Here is a 20,823-nt window from a genome sequence, read left to right as displayed (position 1 = left end):
AGGTCTGCAAAGAGGCACACCCGATTCCAGTCCTATTACCCTAATGGAAATTACTGAGTAAAGGTAATTGGCATATAGTGCCTAATATACATATGCATAGAAAATAAAAATAAAATAAAAAAACTTTCTTGTCCAATACTGGATAAAACATCTAAATAACCCAGGCACCAAAAAAGTGAAAAAATAATAATGAAAAGAAGATGATAGGAAGTATAAGAATCGGACCAACTGCTGGAGCTGATGTGTAAAAAGTGTACTAATTAGGAAATAGTACACCGGCATCAAACAAACAAGCTGATAACAGATGACAGAGGCAGCTCGGGCACAGTCCGCCGCACCACGCACCCATCGATCCACACAATACAAAATAAGGCACGTAGCGGGCGCTCCGAGTACACAGCCACTTAGGAGATACTACGTATAGTACTAACTAATACATACAGACAGACACACAAGACGTCACAAAGCGGACTGAGCCGCCGCAGACTGAAAGCCCGACACCCCCACAGGCATAGGACACAGGAATCCCCACCTACCAGGGTACACACAACTCCCGGAATAGACCCAGCCCCCCAACAGGCCGGGCCAAACACCCGGGACGACTGTCCATTAACCTATAGAACTACAGAAACCCTACAGGCGTCGGAAATAGACACAGAACACGTACCAAACCTAACCATACACACACACACTCCAACCGTACCCCACAACTAACCAGTCCATCCCTGTGGCCGCCTGACTCGGGGCCAGGCGGATTGCCAGGGAAGACCTAACCATACTCTCCTATAATGTACACAGTTTAAATGTCAGGGAGAAGCGCACAAGACTATTGCAAGACCTGAAACACTACAAGGCATCAATAGCGTTTCTCCAAGAAACGCACTTTCAAGAAGGAAGAGCGCCGGCACTAAAGGATGGCAATTTTAGAACTGGATACTTCAGCAACAACCCGGACAGACGCACGCTGGGAGTGGGCATCCTATTTTTCAGCAGAACCCCATACACAAAACAAGCCACCGTCAGATGCAAACAGGGCATATATATCTTCACCAAAGGCAGGATCCTCGAACAAACCTACACGTTCGCCAATGTCTACGCCCCGAACACGAAACAGTATCACTTCCTTCGGAACGCACTAAACACCCTGATGAAGTTCGCAGAAGGCACTCTGATCATAGGGAGAGATCTGAACCTGGCACTGCACCCAGATCAAGATTCTACATCTACACACGGAACAAGCCCGCATAACAGACAGGTAAACACACTCCGCTTATTACACCAACACCAACTGGCAGACTGTTGGCGTGCGCTGAACCCAACAGCACGAGACTATACCTTCTTCTCACAGACCCACTCAACATACACAAGGCTAGACTACTTCCTAATGACACATCACAACTTGGCCCTAGTCAAAGCAGTGGAAATCCTGACGATGACGTGGTCCGACCACTGCCCGATCCGCATGCGGATGAAATCACCACAATTCAAACCTAGGCAGATGTCCTGGAGACTGAACAAATCAATCCTATCGGATGTGACAGTGACGGACAAAATATGTCAAATAATATGGGACTACTTTCAAGATAATGAAACAGAGGACGTAACACCACTGACCTGCTGGGAGGCACACAAGACGGTAGTACGGGGCCAGATCATAGCAATTTGCGCAACCCGCAAAAAGGCGGCAGCACAGGAGATAACTGAGCCCAGTAGAGAAATCGCGACCCTGGAAGCCAGACATAAACGAACCCTAGAAACGATGATATACAGAGACTTAACAGTTAAGCGAAACCAACTCACCACGCATCTTAACACAACGATCCAACTCTCCTATCAACACTACAGACACATGATCCACGAACACGGAGATAAATGCGGAAGACTGCTAGCCAACCTCCTGAAGCAACGTAAAACACAACTTTATATACCGAAAATAAAAAAAACGCACAGCAACAAATCAGACACCTCCCTGACCAAATAGCAATGGAGTTCCATAAGTACTACCAAGACCTTTACCACCTCCGCAGGGATGCACAGGAAAACCAGAGACCACATAAAACAGCGGACATACGCAAATACTTGGACTCAGCAAACATACCAAGAATAACGGAAGCCGACCGAGAAGCACAAGAAGCGCCTATAACACCCGAAGAACTGGCACATGCCATCAAGAAAGCGAAAACGGGCAAGGCACCGGGACCAGACGGACTGCCCCTCCAATACTACAAGGTCTTCACACAAGAGACTATGCAAAAAATGGCCAAAGTCAAGTATAACAATGTATAGGAACAGAGAAGGGGGTAACCCTAAGTAGTTAATATGCAAACAGGGGGGAAAAAAGGGGAAGAAAGAAGAGTCTGTTCCTGGTGAAGCACAATTAAAAGTCCTTTATTGTAAATGGTGGGACATCGAAAAAAAAACTCTCAGCAGTGACTACCTGACAGAAAAAGGGTGTCAGTTAAGTGGGTCAAAAACCGAGACAAAAAACAAAAATAAGAGAAGACTATGTACATAAAGTAAATATTGACAGGGTTGGTAAGATGGCGCTGTAACGCTCAAGCTTATTTGTATATAGTGGCACCGTAACGCTCAAGCTTGATGCAGTGATAAGCCTTGATTTACTGAACCAATATTTTCCTATACTTAACAGCTCGTAGTGTCTGGTTGTAGGAAAAAACACCTCATATATAGTGAAACCTCATACAAGGCAACAGGCTTATCAGGTGATAGTAAACTCATACAGTATCTGAATCAATGGGTACTATGACCAGATAATGCCGCAATGAGCAAACAGGTTTTTCGGATGAAAATGAAATCATACAGTGTCTAAATAGAGAGGTAATATGACCAAGTAATGCCGTAATGACCAATGATATATTAGTAGGGAATGGTACTAATTTCAGCAGGAGGTGTCTATCGATAGCTAGACAATGTAGCCGGTTGTTACTGTGATTACCCTTGGTATGCTGGACCAATATAAATCTATTCACAACAGCTCGTAGTACGCCGTGATACAGAACGATAATAAGTATCCAATAAAGAACACATGTATCCAAATGTACAGGCAGAGCAAGTGATTTCCCTAATCTAATACAAAATGTCTATGTGCACTGAAGGTGCATAGAATTATAGAAAGTATCAGATGATCGCTGTCAGGATGTTAAACCACTTTTAACTTGAGGAATGTAATAGAATAAACAATCTGTATGAGACAGACGTCAGAAAGGTGCCTTCAAGGGCACCCGGTACAGGAAAGAGACGGAGGAGTATCGAGGAAAGAGAAATGTTGTTACCAAGTGAGCCAACCCTGTGTGAAAAAACCCCGATCGGAACTTAAATAGAGGTAAAAGTGTCATTATTTGTGCCGCTGGACGGCAAAATCCCGTACATATCACGGGAAAAACAATCGTTGTGTCTAATCGTCAGCATATTAACCTTAGTGACAGACCACAAACGGCAGATACAGGATAATATCCATGAGGGAGAATAAGTCCTGATTGGAGTTAGGCGAAACGCGCGTCGGGGCGCGACATTCCTCTCCTCTGTCTCTGGACTTCCACCCAGCTTTTGCTAAATATGACTATTTACTTTATACATTTCACGGCATCCAGCCGTTTACTAATAATATAGTCAATCAGTACTTATTCTCCCTCATGGATATTATCCTGTATCTGCCGTTTGTGGTTTGTCACTAAGGTTAATATGCCGACGATTAGACACGATTGTTTTTCCCGCGATATGTACGGGATTTTGCCGTCCAGTGGCACAAATAATGACACTTGTACCTCTATTTAAAGCAAATAGCAAGAGCACACAACTGCATACTCACAGCTCTAACCAAAACGAATGGGCACCACAGATTATAAGAGTATAAAGCGCAAAGTACCCAGCTATGAACCAAAAGGTTAAGTTAAACTGGCTACGTCAAATTCGCCTCTACGTAGGTAACCAAATGTGTATACTGTGTAAACCAACGCTTCAGCCACTGCGAGGGCGATGACTGGCTATATTACAAATCAGTTTGATACGCTAATCCAATGCTTCGGCCTCTGGTGGGCAATCACATGCTTAACTACAAATCAGTTTGATACATGCATTTATGTTATGAAACCAATAAAAATATTCAAAACAAGTAGGTATATGGCTTGTCAGAGAGTATCTGGGAAGTCCACAGCAGACCCCAGATGAAATAGAGTCATGATCGGGAAATATGAAATTGCTCTCCCCGATTATGATAGTCTCTGATAGCACCTAAATGTAAGTAACTGAGCACACAGTTGTATCCTGATAGATTCAGGGCATAAGTATCAAAAAGTAAAAAACAAAAATGGCGCGAATAAACCTATATAGTGTAGAGTATATAAAATTAAAGTAGATATTTAGTAGATAACCCCCAAAAAACAGGTTCTAGGCTTAATTGGCAGATAAGGGATAGCGTCCAGTATACTACTGCAGATCCCTAAATGAATCTCTGGGTCAAAGGATAGATTATTCAGTATTGTGCTGGAAGAGTCCCTGGGAAAAAGAGCCCGCTAGAATGGATAGAGCAACTGAATACTCATCATACTTGTATGGTCTGGTATCGCTCAGGTATGCTGTGCTAAGCTTAAGGAGTAGTTAACAACTGAACAACTGAGTGCTTATCATGCTTGTAGTATCCGTTATCGCTCAGGTATGCTGTGCTTCAACTGGAGGAGTAGTGAACTGCCAATCCAGAGCTAGAAAAACCCATATCTGAGAAAGACCCAGAACCCTAGGCTAAAAGCAGCTGCAAAACGGTCTAAATTTAAAAACCCACAGAAGTGTGGAGTCTACCTCAACCCATTTCGGCGCTAGGATGCGCCTTTGTCAAGTGAATCTACATAACATTTTAGATTTATGACACAAAACATTCATAAAAAAAATAAATGAATTAAAAAAAATTCAAGTTTTTATTGATACAATCAAACTTACTTTTATCCTTGCACCAGATAACTCTTCGAGTTCCTTTATTTTAGCTCCTCCACGTCCTTACAAGGGATCAAATATGTAAAAGGTTTTCAAAGAAAGGAAAATAGTTTCTATTACTTAAGGTGACACTGTAACTGATTTAATCTATGTTATGTGGATAAAGTATCATTGTTCTGGGATATATGGGTTGCAAAGTCACGTATGTTTGGAGTGCAACTTGCCCCCAGCACACAATTAATGGTACACTATGTGCACATTAAAATGGTCTGGGTGCATAGTCCCAGGTCCATTAACCTACCAGACAGCCACTAGAAAGTCTTCCAGGTCGTTATGCAACTTTTGATCCCCTAAATGATGCTGGATGTCATCACGCTATGCATGAGGACATCCAGCTTCATGTAAAAATCCACAGGCAAGAATTATACATGCTTTCCTATGGGGGAAATACTAATGCAAGCTCTGTAAGTGACTTAGGTAAGTGACAGAAGTGTGTGGGGGCATGACATAGAGGGGCACTACAGGGAGCTATAGTGGCAAGAAAACAACTTTAGAATCGGTGCTAGAATTGAGTAAGTGTTACAAGGGTTTGTATTTGGATTCCTGACACTATACAATCCCTTTACAGTGAAACACATAACAAAAAGAATGTTAGGTCATGCATAGAGGAAATAGAAGCAACCACTATGGCAAGTGTAGGCAATACACACGTGGACTACACCTCCCATAATGTTCTTACAGCCACAATGCTGGCCAAGTATCGAGAGATGTAGTCCATTAAAATGTATTTCTAATTCAAGGTGTAAATAACCAAACTGGATACATCCTCTACACTGGTTATGCTTCCAATTCAGAGATCCCAAGCAGTATATCGAATTCAAATGCTGCAGATAAGAATAAATGTGATTGATGTTGGAATCCTGCAGCATTTAAATCTCACATACTGCCGAACAGACAGTACAAGAGGTATATATTCAGGGACACATAGTGGATCTGTCAGTCCCATTAAGCCCTCTGTTCCCCAGGACTGCCAGACAAGGGGATCCTGGCTATGTACAGACTGACTGACTAGGCATAGGCAACCTTCGGCACTCCAGATGTTTTGGAATACACCTCCCATGATGCTTTGCCAGCATTATGGGTGTAAGAGCATTATGGGGGATGTAGTCCACAACATCTAGAGTGCCGAAGGTTGCCCATCCCTGGACTAGGGGATCCTGGCTATGTATTTACAGACCAGAGCCGCCATCAGGGGGTGACAACCATGACGGTTGTCACAGGCCCGGCGGCCCTGGGGAGCCTGGACGCCCGGCGCCACGTGGAGTGGCGAAACTGCCGCAGGTGCATCTGCACCGGGGCCCATCAGGTGGCCCGATGAGCCCTATACCTTCAGGGGCAGCACAACCGGGCCCCTTTAAAAAAAATTGCACCTGCATCGCAAGTGCTGCTGGGAGGAAGTGATTGCCGGTCACTACCTCCCAGCTTACTCCACGCAGGAAGGGTAGAGAAAGACTGAAGGCAGAGAGGAGGAGGCAGCCGAAGCCTATCATCCCCAGCCACCCTCCTGCAAAGCAAAGGTAAGTAAAAGGAGTGTGGCTGAAAAATTAGGTATGTATGTATGTATATATATATGTAATGTGTGTATGTCATTATGTATATATCAGTAGGTGTGTGTACGTTTGCCAGTATGTATGTCAGTATGTGTGTAATGTATGCAATTATGTATGTCAATCAGTATGTATGCATGCATGTCAGTATGTATGTAAGTGTATGTATTGTCTGTTTGTCAGTATGTATGTGTGTATCTGTATCTCCTTATGCATGCGTGTGTCTGTATGTATATTTTAGTATGTGTCTGTATATGTGTGTCTGTTTCAGTATGTGCATGTCTGTTCCAGTATTTGTGTCAGTTAGTATGTGTGTATCTTTCTGTGTGTGTCTTGTGTTTGTATTCCTGGGGGCTTGATTTGGAGGCGGGCAACCGGGGGCCCAGACCTTGAGCTGTGTTAGGGGCCTTAAAATTTCTGATGGCGGCCCTGGTACAGACTGTGGGATCCTGGCTATGGACAGACAGACTGACTGTGGGATCCTGGCTATGGACAGACAGACAGACAGACTGACTGGGGGATCCTGGCTATGGACAGACAGACAGACAGACAGACTGACTGGGGGATCCTGGCTATGGACAGACAGACAGACAGACAGACTGACTGGGGGATCCTGGCTATGGACAGACAGACAGACAGACAGACTGACTGGGGGATCCTGGCTATGGACAGACAGACAGACAGACTGACTGGGGGATCCTGGCTATGGACAGACAGACAGACAGACAGACAGACTGACTGGGGGATCCTGGCTATGGACAGACAGACAGACAGACTGACTGGGGGATCCTGGCTATGGACAGACAGACAGACAGACTGACTGGGGGATCCTGGCTATGGACAGACAGACAGACAGACAGACAGACTGACTGGGGGATCCTGGCTATGGACAGACAGACAGACAGACTGACTGGGGGATCCTGGCTATGGACAGACAGACAGACAGACTGACTGGGGGATCCTGGCTATGGACAGACAGACAGACAGACTGACTGGGGGATCCTGGCTATGGACAGACAGACAGACAGACTGACTGACTGGGGGATCCTGGCTATGGACAGACAGACAGACAGACTGACTGACTGGGGGATCCTGGCTATGGACAGACAGACTGACTGGGGGATCCTGGCTATGGACAGACAGACTGACTGGGGGATCCTGGCTATGGACAGACAGACTGACTGGGGGATCCTGGCTATGGACAGACAGACTGACTGGGGGATCCTGGCTATGGACAGACAGACTGACTGGGGGATCCTGGCTATGGACAGACAGACTGACTGGGGGATCCTGGCTATGGACAGACAGACTGACTGGGGGATCCTGGCTATGGACAGACAGACTGACTGGGGGATCCTGGCTATGGACAGACAGACTGACTGGGGGATCCTGGCTATGGACAGACAGACTGACTGGGGGATCCTGGCTATGGACAGACAGACTGACTGGGGGATCCTGGCTATGGACAGACAGACTGACTGGGGGATCCTGGCTATGGACAGACAGACTGACTGGGGGATATTGGCTATGCACAGACAGACTGACTGGGGGATCCTGGCTATGTACAGACTGACACTTACCTATGACCATGCCGACCAGCGAGCTGTCCAGGCGGAAACACACCGGCGTGCTGCCGCCCTGCTTCCAGGTCTCTCTGTTCCTGGGCGGATCGCCATTCCTCCTGGATCCTTCCTCTGCCCAGCGGCCTCGGCCCTGCCCTCCGCTCCAACCTCTTCCATTGCCGGCTCCCTGTCGGTAGGAGCGTGGCCTGCTAACGGGAGGTGGTACCCAAGGCTCACTCTCTTCCTCCCAGTCAGACATGGTGACGACGTTCACTGACTGGCACAGTACGGTCCCACTGCCAGTATCAGAGCGGGCGGGTCACGTGATGGCGGCGGGCTCTGATTGGTCGCTGTTTCCCGCCTATGCAGAGTATTCTTAGCATTGAGACTGCTCCCTGCAGGGGGTGTGAATAGTGCAGAGGGGAGAGCTCCTGACCCGGGAGCTACATATTACTATTATTATTACATATGATAATGACTTCATAATCTTGTTAAAACAGTGCAACCTTTCAATTAATCCCTTTAGAGGAAGGCAATTGTCAGTTAACATATTCAAATTACCATTGTTAGGTAACAGCCTATGCATGGATGTTGACAACAAATGTATTTCTCAGTATTATTGACATTTGTATTTAATGTTTGAATACCAACATATGGAACACATTGTGACCAACACAAAAAGCAGCAACTCTGGCACTTATCAAATTAAATTACATGTTGAATTTAATTCAGACTACAATTCCTCGACACTAAATTTGGTTGTCAAGGCAGCTATTGTCTGTTTCAAATAAATATCATTTCTATGATAGATGTATATACCCCTCCCCCACCTGAAGTAAAAATGGTAATGTTCTGTAGCCTTTTAGCCTTTTCCTCATTGGAGTGTGAAGTTTAGTTATGGCTAAAGCAATGGACCTCCAAAGGAAGTCATTCAAACAAGATTGTTAAAAAATTACCATTACCATGAGGGAGATTTATCAAAGTGCCAGGCTGTTTTAAGCCTTTTCTTTTTTGGCACAATTTGTAAAAAGTTTTTTTTTTTTTTTCCTCTATTATGTCATATAATTTTTTAATGTTACTTTTTTAGCAAAGTAATGGATTTATCAATCTTTCCAAAAGTGTTCTTTTTCAATAAATGTTTTCACCCGCTCTAAACTTTTCACTTTACTGAAATGGATATTTAGTGAAAAATGCAGCATTTAACCAGAGGAGAGCTTACAGTTTTGAGACTGTTTTTAGAACAACCAAAACTAAAAGACACTTTTCAGAACACATTAGTAAATCTACCCAACTGCGCATATAGTCTGTATCAAGTAAATTTACACTATTGTTAGTTAACATTTAACATAAGCTTTGTAATGTAACAACCTATGCATGGATGGTGACAACAAATCTATGTCGCAGTATAGGTTGCATTTGCACTATAGTGTTATTAGGTCCCCCCCACCCTCATGGGCCGGGCTCTAGGTGGGAGGAAGGGGTTAAACGCTTACCTTTCTCCAGCGCCGGGCTCCCTAGGTGCTGGGGACTCTCCTCCCTCTTCCGACGAATGCACATGCGTGGCAAGAGCGCCGCGCGCATTCTATCAGTCCATAGGAAAGCATTTCTCAATGCTTTCCTATGGACGCAAGCGTCTTCTCACTATGAAAATCACAGTGAGAAGCGTGGAAGCGCCTCTAGCGGCTGTCAGTAAGACAGCCACTAGAGGCTGGATTAACCCTAGTGTAAACATAGCAGTTTCTCTGAAACTGCTATGTTTACAGCTGCAGGGTTGATGGACCTGGCACCCAGACCACTTCATTGATCTGAAGTGGTCTGGGTGCCTATAGTGGTCCTTTAATTCAATCAAACTACACAAAGACTTCAAGATTCCTAGCAACTAAATGTAATTTGCTTGATAACTCCGCTATTGTCTGCTTCAAATAAGCCTATTTCTATGATAGCTGTAGCAAGTCAACTGTTGATCAGTAATAAGATTCTAAACAAAGTGCCCCACCTGAAAATAGATTAACCCCTTAATACCCAGAGGACACCCACGTTCAATATGTACCTAGGTACAGTAAATATATATATATATATATATATATATATATCCCTGTGAAGGGTACTCTGCAATACACTCAGTTTCCTTAATGATCGCTTCCTATAAGGCGAACTAGGCAGCTGCCTCGGGCGCCATATAGGAGGGGGCGCCCTGCGCCCCCATCGCCGGCCCTTTAAATGCTGCAGCCGCCTGAGCGCTCTATAGAGAGCGCTCATGCTGCTGCCGCACTGCCTCACCTCCCCTTCCCTGTAGCGTGGCCGAGCTCCTCTATGGTCTGCGACCCGGCCGGACTGACAGGAAGTACACACTGAGTGTGCACTTCCTGTCAGTCCGGCCGGGTCACGGACCGAAGAGGAGCTCGGCCACGCTACAGTGAAGGGGACTTGAGGAGAAGATTGGAGGGAAGGGGGGAGAAGATTACAGTGAGGGAGGGGTGAGAGAAGATTGGAGGGAGGGGGGGAGAAGATTACAGTGAGGGAGGGGGGAGAAGATTACAGTGAGGGAGGGGGGAGAAGATTACAGTGAGGGAGGGGGGAGAGAAGATTACAGGGATGGGGGGAGAAGATTGGAGGGAGGGTGGGAGAAGATTACAGTGAGGGAGGGGGGGAGAGAAGATTACAGGAAGAAGGGGGGGAGAGGAGATTACAGGGAGGGAGGGGGGAGAGGAGATTACAGGGAGGGAGGGGGAGAGAAGATTACAGTGAGGGAGGGGGGATAGTAGGTTACAGGGAGGGAGGGGGGAGAAGATTACAGGGAGGGAGGGGGGAGTGGAGAAGATTGGAGGGAGGGGAGAGAAGAAGAGAAGATTACAGGGAGGGAGGGAGAAGAAGAGAAGATTACAGGGGGGAGGGAAGAAGATAACAGGGAGGGGGAGAATAAGAGAAGATTACAGGGGGGGAGAAGAAGAGATTACAGGGATGGGGGACAAGAAGAGGAGAATACGGGGAGGGGGGAAGAAGTGGAGAATACGGGGGAGAAGAAGAGGAGAACACGGGGGAGAAGAAGAGGAGAACAGGGGGGAGAAGAAGAGAAGAACATGGGGGAGAAGAAGAGGAGAACGGGGGGGAGATGAGAACAAAGGGGGGTTGAGGAGAACGTGGGGGAGGGAGAGACCACTAGGGGAGGGGGGTGAGGAGAGACCACCGAGGGAGGGGGGAGAGGAGACACCACTAATGGAAAGGGGGGGCAGAGGAGAGCAGAGACCACTAAGGGGGAGAGGAGAGACCACTAATGGAAAGTCGGGGAGAAAAGGAGACCATTAAGGGAGGTGGATGGGAGAGGAGAGACCACTAAGGGGCAGGGGAGATCTCTAAGGGATGGAAGGGAGAGCTCTATAGGACAGGGGACAGGACAGGGAGCTCTTTCACACTACGCTCACACACACACACACACACACACACAAATCTTTATTTTGCCTAGGGCAGCAAAAATCCTTGCACCGGCCCTGTAAGTGGTACATCAGGTTGAGCTGAGTTGATTTATTGTGAGGGGCAGTCCTGAGAAGAGAAACCAATGTTGAGGTGCAGATCGGGTGATTCACGATCTGCAAGGAGGTAGAAAAAATATGGCCGTTGAGGATCTCGCGGCACCCGCGAGATCCAAAATGGCCGCCGTTCCCACTCGTTGCGGACTCGCTACTATGCGCGGAGAAGCGTCCCATACTCCCTCCACCCCGTCCCCACACAGTCCCAGCACAACGGATAAACGTACAGTAATAAGATCCGCGGCGCGGGCGCGGCACTTACAGCCGTAACGCCCGCGGACCGAGGAGAGGGGAAAAAATGCCTCAGTCAATGTTACAGGTATTAATGGGACCGTGAATGAGACAGTATAAGCCAGTAAACATACAAGGAAGGACAGGTATAGGAGAGCTTGGAACTTTTAAAGAAACACATTAGGTTAGAATAGGAAAAAAAACAATTACAAACAGTCTATAATATCAGGAGAGGCAAAATACTCTGGCCTGTGCAGGCTGGAGCAGCAAAGAAAGAGGAAATGATGTCACAGACAGAACCTTTTGTATTCCTATTGACTTTTTTTCTGATTGTTTGTTCTGTTTCTGTGCTGCTGGAGATTTTCAGTAAAGAGAGTTATGCAAATATGAAGCCTTCTGTCATGTGGTAAAATTTGCTAAATGTTTGCATTCTCTTTTCTTTAAAAACTGGTTTTCATACTGTTGCGCAGAACGTAAAAAGTACTGACCTTTAGTGACTTTTAAAAACACTGTATGGTTGAGCAGCAATTTTCACTCCTTGCACAATAGTTTTTATAAAGGTTTTTATTCTCTGCTTTTTTCCCCCAACACTCTAAATTTTGCACTTTTTTTAAATGAATAGTGAACAAATGTCAGAATTTAAGTAGAGAACAGTTGACACTTTTTAGACTATTTTTAGAACCAGGGCTCAATTAACATTGGGGTTGAGGTAGCTCCAGCTCCAGACCAGGCCCATGCAGAGGTAGGGGGCTAACTGCAATAGAGCGTTGTCAGGAACAGCAGCAGGCCATTCTGCTCCTCTCAGTACACATGGATACTGTCATCTTGGCAGCTGATGTTAGAGTGAAGTGGACTGACTGACCAAGTGCTGGTCAAAGTGGCATGTCAGAAGCTGCATGGGCATAATACTGCACTGAAGGTAGGACTGCATGAATCGCTGAATGTGTGTGTGTATATGTGTATTTGTCACTGTATGTTATGGATCACGGTGTGTGTGTCTGTGTGTGGTCACTGAGTGTGAGTGTGTGCATGAGAGAGTGTGTGTGAGTGTATGGGTGAATTGCAGAAGCAGGATTCTTTGCAAAAAAAGGAGAGCATTCACTGACAGAGTATCCGCTGACACTTTCACCCAATGAATGATTTCCTATTTTGCACAGAATTGACAGATGGCTTATACAGATTGATAATTGAGTAGTGTGAGCTTCAAGCCATGAAAAAAAAAGATTGTCAAGTTAAGGTGTGATGGTGCCATGGCACTCCTGGCACCATAACCACTACAGCGTGCTTCAATTTATGAATTTCCATAAAAAGGTTCACCAAACTTCTCAGTACCAGGTCCATGAAGCCCTTAATCAGGCCCTGTTTAGAACATAGCAAATGATTTGAATAGATTAGAGACCAAAAATAAAAGGCACTTTTCAGAGCACTTTTAAATAATCTTCCCCACTGTGCATATAGTCTGTCTCAAGTAAATTTACGCTATTGTCAGTTAATATTTAACATGACCTTTGTAATGTAATAGACTATGCATGGATGGTGACAACAAATATATATCCCAGTATAGGTTGCATTTGCATTGAATGCTTGAATACCAACATATGAAATACATGGCCAACACACTAAAACAGCAACTATGATACATACCAATTCACATGCTAAATTTAATTCAATCAAGCTACACAAAGACTTCAAGATACCTAGTCACTAAATGTAATTTGGTTGACAACTCAGCTATTGTCTGTTTCAAATAAGCCTATTTCTATGATAGCTGTGTTGTAGAATTATTAACCCCCTCTAACTTATATCCATTATTAGGCCCCTTATAAACTATATAATCCTTACTGGGCCCCTTTTAATACTATATTCTCATATTCAGCTCTCATGCCTCGTAGTTTAAACTTTACAAGATTCCTTTGTTCGTAGAAACAGCATGTCAGCAGAAAATGCTAGAATCTTCTGATTCAAAGAACACACTGTAGCAGATAGTATTGATAGAGTGTATAATTGCCAAAGAGGCCTTGAGAATACTGAGGATACTAACCTTGAAAGACTAAAGGTACCAGCTACTCTTTATGGATAGCTGCCAAAATGCCCCTCCCATCGAAAGAACTCCTCGTGCTAGCAAGATGGCGCTGAAATCTGGAGGAGAACTTTATGACGTCAGTTATGATGTAAGACGTAACACCCAACAGGGAGGGCATTTAACTAACCACTTCTTCTCTTAGCCAATTGACAATGTTTCCTCACCTTTTATCTTGATTTTACAATGATGTAATTTTATCTTTAAAAAGGACTTGCAAGCCTGCTTTGTTCAGATGCTAATAAATTTCCTGAAGTGCTTTTAACCTGAACTCCGTGTGTCAGTGTGAATTTACTTCTGCGTATACGCAATTTAAACATCTCTAATTTGGACAGGAACAGATAGTCATTCAAACTTCTTTGTTTGCTTAAAAGATTCCCTTATCAGCTGTAGCAAGTCAACTGTTGATCAGTAACGAAACTCTAAACAAAGTGCCCCACCTGAAAATAGATTGAATGAAGCAAACCCAGGATTAGTTCAAAGGATTTTAGTGTTATATCCTATCCGGCATTACAGTACCTGGACAATTACAATTATTTAATCATATTTTGAATTAGTGTAAGTGCAAAAAAATAATATGGATTCATCCAGGATCTTCTATTCCTCAGAAGGGAGCACACTCATGTCCCTCCCTTTCTGATACCATCTGATACCATCTCCCTTTCTGATTACCCACTATTTGGGTGTTAGCACCCGTAGGGGCTGACTAATGACACGGGAGGCAGGCTGACTCTGCAATATAAACATTGCCACTCATCCAGAATGCCATGTTTTAAGCTGCAGGGTTGAATACGGATGGACATGGAACCCAGACAACTTCATTGTGATTTTTTATTTTTTTTGCATCAAGAGACTGTAAGCAAGTAGACATGTATACAGGGAAATATTTGAGTCTATTTTCGGGTTTGTTTAATTTCAATAATTCCAAAATTTGTTTTGGAGAAAATCGGGTAATTATCAGTTCGAATGACCTGAAATTTGTCCGAAATTAGGAAGCCCATTATTCCAGATAGGGTGCTGTTTAGTAGACAGCTCCCCTAATTTGGTACCCTAATTGTTCTACTTAAAATACCAAATTCGATTGCTGTTTAGTACATGTCTCCACTAATTTGGTACTCTGACGTGGGACTCCCCCACTCAAGATACCAAAGTCCATTTTCGGGTTTGTTTAATTTCAATAATTCCGAAATTTGCTTTGGAGAAAGTCAGTATTTATCAGTTCTGATGACCTGAAATTCATCAGAAATTTGGGTTCTGTTTGGTGTCTCCAGGGCCAGTGCTATACTATATTGTGCCCTTGGCAAGACCTGCTACTTGTACCCCTCCCCCCAAAAAACAATTTTGTGGGTCTCTTTGTCCCCCCCCAACTCTTTTGTGTGTCTCTTTGTCCCACTAGCTGCTTTGTGTGCCTCTTTTTCCTCCCCATCCCTTTATGTATCGCTTTGTTCCACCAGCCCCTCTACGTATTTCTTTGTCCTCTCAGTCTCTCTGTTTTTTCTTTGTCCCCCATCAGCCCATTGCATGTCTCTTTGTCTCCTCTCAGCCCTTCTGTGTGTCTCTTTGTTCCCTCCAGCTCCTCAGTGTTTCTCTTTGTCCCCACCCCAGCACCTCTATGTGTCTTGTCATCCCAGTCACTCTTGTGTCTCCTTGTCCCCCAGTATGTTTCTTTGTCCCCCCCAACCCCTCTGTATTGCTCTTTGTCAGTCCTCCTCACATCCCTTTGTGGTGTCTTCCCCCTTATACAGTGCTAGCTTACCTCCTTTTAGCTTGGACAAACATGTATTCCTAAACCCATAAGTGTTTTAAAAAAACAAACAAAACATGTTAGTTCACTGGCCTCGTTTGTCCCTCCTAAAAAGGCAAAAAACCCACCTTTATTCCAGCATCTGCCTTCACTGACTCCACCCCCACCGCATCTCCATTGCTAAGATCATCATAACTGACGATCTCAGCCAATCTAATGCTTTCCCATAGGAATGCATTAGATTAGCTGAGATCATCAATGCCGATGAACTCAACAGAGGAGGTAGGGGTCAGAGCCAAACACTGCCATGACCAATCAGCATCTCCTTATAGAGATACATTGACTCAGTGCATCTCTGTGGGGAAAGTTCAGCATTTACAAGCAGAGTGTGGAGATACTGAAGGTCAGTGCTGCACACTGACACAGCACTGAGTGACTGCCACTGGAGGTGTCCCTAGGCAGCAATGTAAACATTGCCTTTCCTATGAAAAGGCAGTGTTTAGAGCAAAAAGCCTACAGGGACAGGCTATACTCACGAGAACAACTACACTAAGCTGTGTTTGTTCTGGTTACTATAGTACCCCTTTAAAGGAACACTATAGCTTTAGGAACAAATCTGTGTATTCCTAATGCTTTGGTGCAATGGTCACCATTTAGGTGACCAGGCTCTTGCTACCAGGGTTAAAAAGGAAATTTACTTCTCTTTTCTCCCTGGTGGTGCTGGGCTTTGCCTCTTCCCTCCCACCCCCCTGCCTCAATGATCTCAGTCAAAGACAATGCTTCCCCACTGGGAGGCTAGTGTGAATATGTGGCAAAACACGGTACTGCACAAATGGAAATAGTGGAGTTTTAAGCCACTATGTTGCTGAAAGTGTCTCTAGTGGCTGACTTATGACAGCCACTACAGCCAGGTTGACCCTGCAATGAAATCAATGCAATTTTTGGTAATAGTTTCAGCTTCAGGGTTGAAGGGGGGCAGGGAATGGCACCCAGACCTCTTCATTGAGATTTTTTTTTTTTATCAAAAACATTGCTATCAAGTAGACACGTGCATGGAGAAATAATTTGGTTAATTTTCAGGTTCTTTTAATTTTTTTCGTAATTCTGAAATTTGGTAATTAGCTAGTCAAATGACCTGAAATTCACGAGAAATTTCAGGAAATTCAAACATCCGTTATTCCATATAGGGTGCTGTTTAGTAGATAGCTCCCCTTATTTGGTACCCTGATGTGGGACAGCCCTAAATATGATGCCAAATTAGGATGCTGCTTAGTAGATGTTCCTCTAGGAGGGATAAGCCAAATGGCTAATGATTCAGGTAAACTAGAAAAATGGTCCGAGTTGTGGCAACTGACATTTAATGTGGATAAGTGCAAGATAATGCATCTTGGACATAAAAACCCAAGGGCAGAGTACAGAATATTTGATAGAGTCCTAACCTCAACATCTGAGGAAAGGGATTTAGGGGTGATTATTTCTGATGACTTAAAGGTAGGCAGACAATGTAATAGAGCAGCAGGAAATGCTAGCAGAATGCTTGGTTGTATAGGGAGAGGTATTAGCAGTAGAAAGAGGGAAGTGCTCATGCCATTGTACAGAACACTGGTGAGACCTCACTTGGAGTATTGTATGCAGTACTGGGGACCGTATCTTCAGAAGGATATTGATACCTTAGAGCAGTGATGGCGAACCTATGGCACGCGTGCCACAGGTGGCACGCCGGGCCCTCTCTGTGGGCACGCGGCCACAGGTTCGCCATCAATGCAGAGTAGGCACCTGCCTGCCCGAAATGGCAGGCGCCTACTCTGCTTCCGTGTCGGGAGGCAGGGGGAGGGATCTATGAAGCAGCTCCCCAGTCCTCCCGCGCGATGCTGTGTGGAGCGTTGCCGCGCGTTACCATGGCAATGCTCCACACAGCATCGCGCGGGAGGACAGGGGAGCTGCTTCACTGATCCCTCCCCCTGCAGTGCTTACCACCACCGTACCACCAGGGATGGCTGTGTCCCCGTCCCCCCCCCCTACATCATAAAAGGTAAGAAGGAGGGAGGGGGGGATACTGACACACAGCACCCCTACCCCCCCAGCAGTACCCCTACCCCCCCAGCAGTACCCTTACCACCCCCAGCAGTACCCCTACCACCCCCAGCAGTACCCCTACCCCCAGCAGTATCCCTACCCCCCACAGCAGTACCCCTACCCCCACAGCAGTACCCCTACCCCCAGCAGTACCCCTACCCCCCACACAGTACCCCTACCCCCACAGCACCCCTCCACCCACAGCAGTACCCCTACCCCCCACAGCAGTACCCCCACCCCCCACAGCAGTACCCCTACCCCCCACAGCAGTACCTCTACCACCCCACAGCACCCCTACCCCCCCACACACAGTACCCCTACCCCCCACAGCAGTAACCCTACCCCCCAGCAGTACCCCTACCCCCCACACACAGTACCCCTACCCCCCACACACAGTACCCCTACCCCCCACACACAGTACCCCTACCCCCCACAGTAGTACCCCTACCCCCCGCAGTACCCCTAACCCCAGCAGTACCCCTACCCCCCAGCAGTACCCCTACCCTCCCACAGCACCCCTACCCCCACACAGCACCCCTACCCCCACACAGCACCCCTACCCCCACACAGCACCCCTACCCCCCCACAGCTCCCCTACCCCCCACAGCACCCTAACCCCCACCCAGCACCCCTACCCCCACACCGCACAGCACCCCTCTCACACACACACACACACACATACAGCACCCCTCTCACACAAACAAACACACAGCACCCCCCCCCCCACACACACAGCATCCCCCCCCACACACAGAATCCCCCCCCACACACAGCACCCCAGACACACAGCACACCCCACACACTTACACAGCACCCCTCATACACTTACACAGCACCCCTTATACACTTACACAGCACCCCTCATACACACACACACAGCACCCCTCACATACAACACGCACCCCCCTCCACATGCACCCCCCCACACACGCACCCCCCACACACAGCACCCCCACACACACAGCACACACACACAGCACCTCACACCTCAATGCAGTATGTGTGTGTATTCAGCAGTCTGTGTGTGTGTGTGCGTGTATTCAGCAGTCTGTGTGTGTGCGTGTATTCAGCAGTCTGTGTGTGTGTATTCAGCGGACTGTGTGTGTGTACTCAGCGGACTGTGTGTGTGTACTCAGCGGACTGTGTGTGTGTACTCAGCAGACTGTGTGTGTGTACTCAGCAGTCTGTGTGTGTGTACTCAGCAGTCTGTGTGTGTGTACTCAGCAGTCTGTCTGTATGTGTATTCAGCAGACTGTGTGTGTGTGTATTCAGCAGACTGTGTGTGTGTATTCATCAGTCTCTGAATTCAGCAGTCTTGTGTGTGTGTGTATTCAGCAGACTGTGTGTATGTATTCAGCAGTCTGTGTGTGTATGTATTGCATTTGTTGGAGATACTAATAAATATTAGCTTAATTTTATCTATTTATATCATTATTTAAAATTTTTATAATTGAACTCTCTGTGTTCTTTTAAAAGAAAAGTTATTAGTTCGGACAACAGTACGAGTTGTTTTTTCTAAACTTAAACCTCAGTATTTGGGTTTAATTGCCGTGTTGGCACTTTAAGGAAAAAAAAGTTGTATGTATTGCGGTTTGGGCACTCGGGCTCAAAAAGGTTCGCCATCACTGCCTTAGAGAGAGTTCAGAGAAGGGCTACTAAACTGGTTCATGGATTGCAGGATAAAACTTACCAGGAAATATTAAAGGATCTTAACATGTATAGCTTGGAGGAAAGACGAGACAGGGGGGATATGATAGAAACATTTAAATACATAAAGGGAATCAACACATCAAGACTATATTTAAAAGAAGAAAAACTACCACAACAAGAGGACATAGTCTTAAATTAGAGGGACAAAGGTTTAAAAATAATATCCGGAAGTTTTACTTTACTGAGAGGGTAGTGGATGCATGGAATAGCCTTCCAGCTGAAGTGGTAGAGGTTAACACAGTAAAGGAGTTTAAGCATGCGTGGGATAGGCATACGGCTATCCTAACTATAAGATAAGGCCAGGGACTAATGAAAGTATTTAGAAAATTGGGCAGACTAGATGGGCCGAATGGTTCTTATCTGCCGTCACATTCTATGTTTCTATGTTTCTATGTTTCTCTAATTTGGTAAACTGATATGGGACTCCCCTACTTAAGACACCAAATTAGTGTGCTGTTTAGTAAATGCCTGCATAATTTAGTACCTTTTAGCTGGATTGGCTTTTTAATGATACCAAATAAGCACACCGCTTAATAGATGACCTCCTAATTTGATATCCTTGTGTGAAATTTCCCTATTTAGGATACCAAATTAGGGTGCTGCTTAGTAGATAAATCCCCTAATTTGGTACCATGATGTGGAATTTCCTGATTTAGGAAACCAAATTAGGGCGCTGTTTAGTGACTGGCTTCCTAATTTGGTACCTTTGTGTGGGATTGCCTATTTACTTATACCAAATTAGGCTGGTTATGATATTTGATTATGATATTTATAGAGCGCCGTCAACTTCCGCAGCGCTTTACAATGGGTGGACGTACAGACATGTAGTTGTAACCAGACAAGTTGGACACACAGGAACAGAGGGGTTGAGGGCCCTGCTCAATGAGCTTACATGCTAGAGGGAGAAGGTTAAATGACACAAAAGGTAAGAATATATAAGACTAGTGACAGTTGCAGAAGAGGAATCAGTTGGGAGCTATTAACAGTTTAGAAGATATCTCTCTAATTTGGTACCTTTATGGGTTGCCTATTCAAGGGTACCAAATTAGGATCCTATTTCACCCCTAAAGGATTGAGGCAATTGTAAAAGTTCTGACCGAAACAAAACCTAGCATTTGAGCTATATGTTTGTTCAATCATAATTTACCTCTTTCAGGGACACTATAGTCACCAAAGCAACTTTAGTTTAATGAACCTGTTTTAGCACACACATCATGCCACTGAAGATTCACTTCTCAATTCTCAATGCCATTTATGTGTTAAATCACTTTTTTTTCTGTTTATGCAGCCCTAGCCACATCTCCACATGCCGTGACTGACACAGCCTGCATGGAAACAA

At 45.4% G+C, this 20,823-nt stretch overlaps 1 protein-coding gene across 1 annotated transcript in view; it reads right to left on the bottom strand.

The window, feature by feature from the left end:
* The window catches only part of LOC134586241 (probable ATP-dependent RNA helicase DDX43), a 70,892-nt gene extending 62,517 nt beyond the window's left edge, over nucleotides 1-8,375 (bottom strand). Inside the window, exons 1-2 of the mRNA XM_063441734.1 lie at nucleotides 8,135-8,375; nucleotides 4,954-5,009 (exon numbers count right to left, since the gene is read on the bottom strand). Of these exons, the coding sequence (XP_063297804.1) occupies nucleotides 4,954-5,009; nucleotides 8,135-8,375 (297 nt within the window). The remainder of the gene's footprint in view (nucleotides 1-4,953; nucleotides 5,010-8,134) is intronic.
* Between the last annotated feature and the right edge of the window lie 12,448 nt (nucleotides 8,376-20,823).

The sequence above is a fragment of the Pelobates fuscus genome, chromosome 2, assembly GCF_036172605.1.
Source record: "Pelobates fuscus isolate aPelFus1 chromosome 2, aPelFus1.pri, whole genome shotgun sequence".
Classification (NCBI taxonomy): Eukaryota; Metazoa; Chordata; class Amphibia; order Anura; family Pelobatidae; genus Pelobates; species Pelobates fuscus.
The sequence above is the reverse complement of the archived record's forward strand: the minus strand, read 5'-3'. Positions and strand labels throughout refer to the sequence as shown.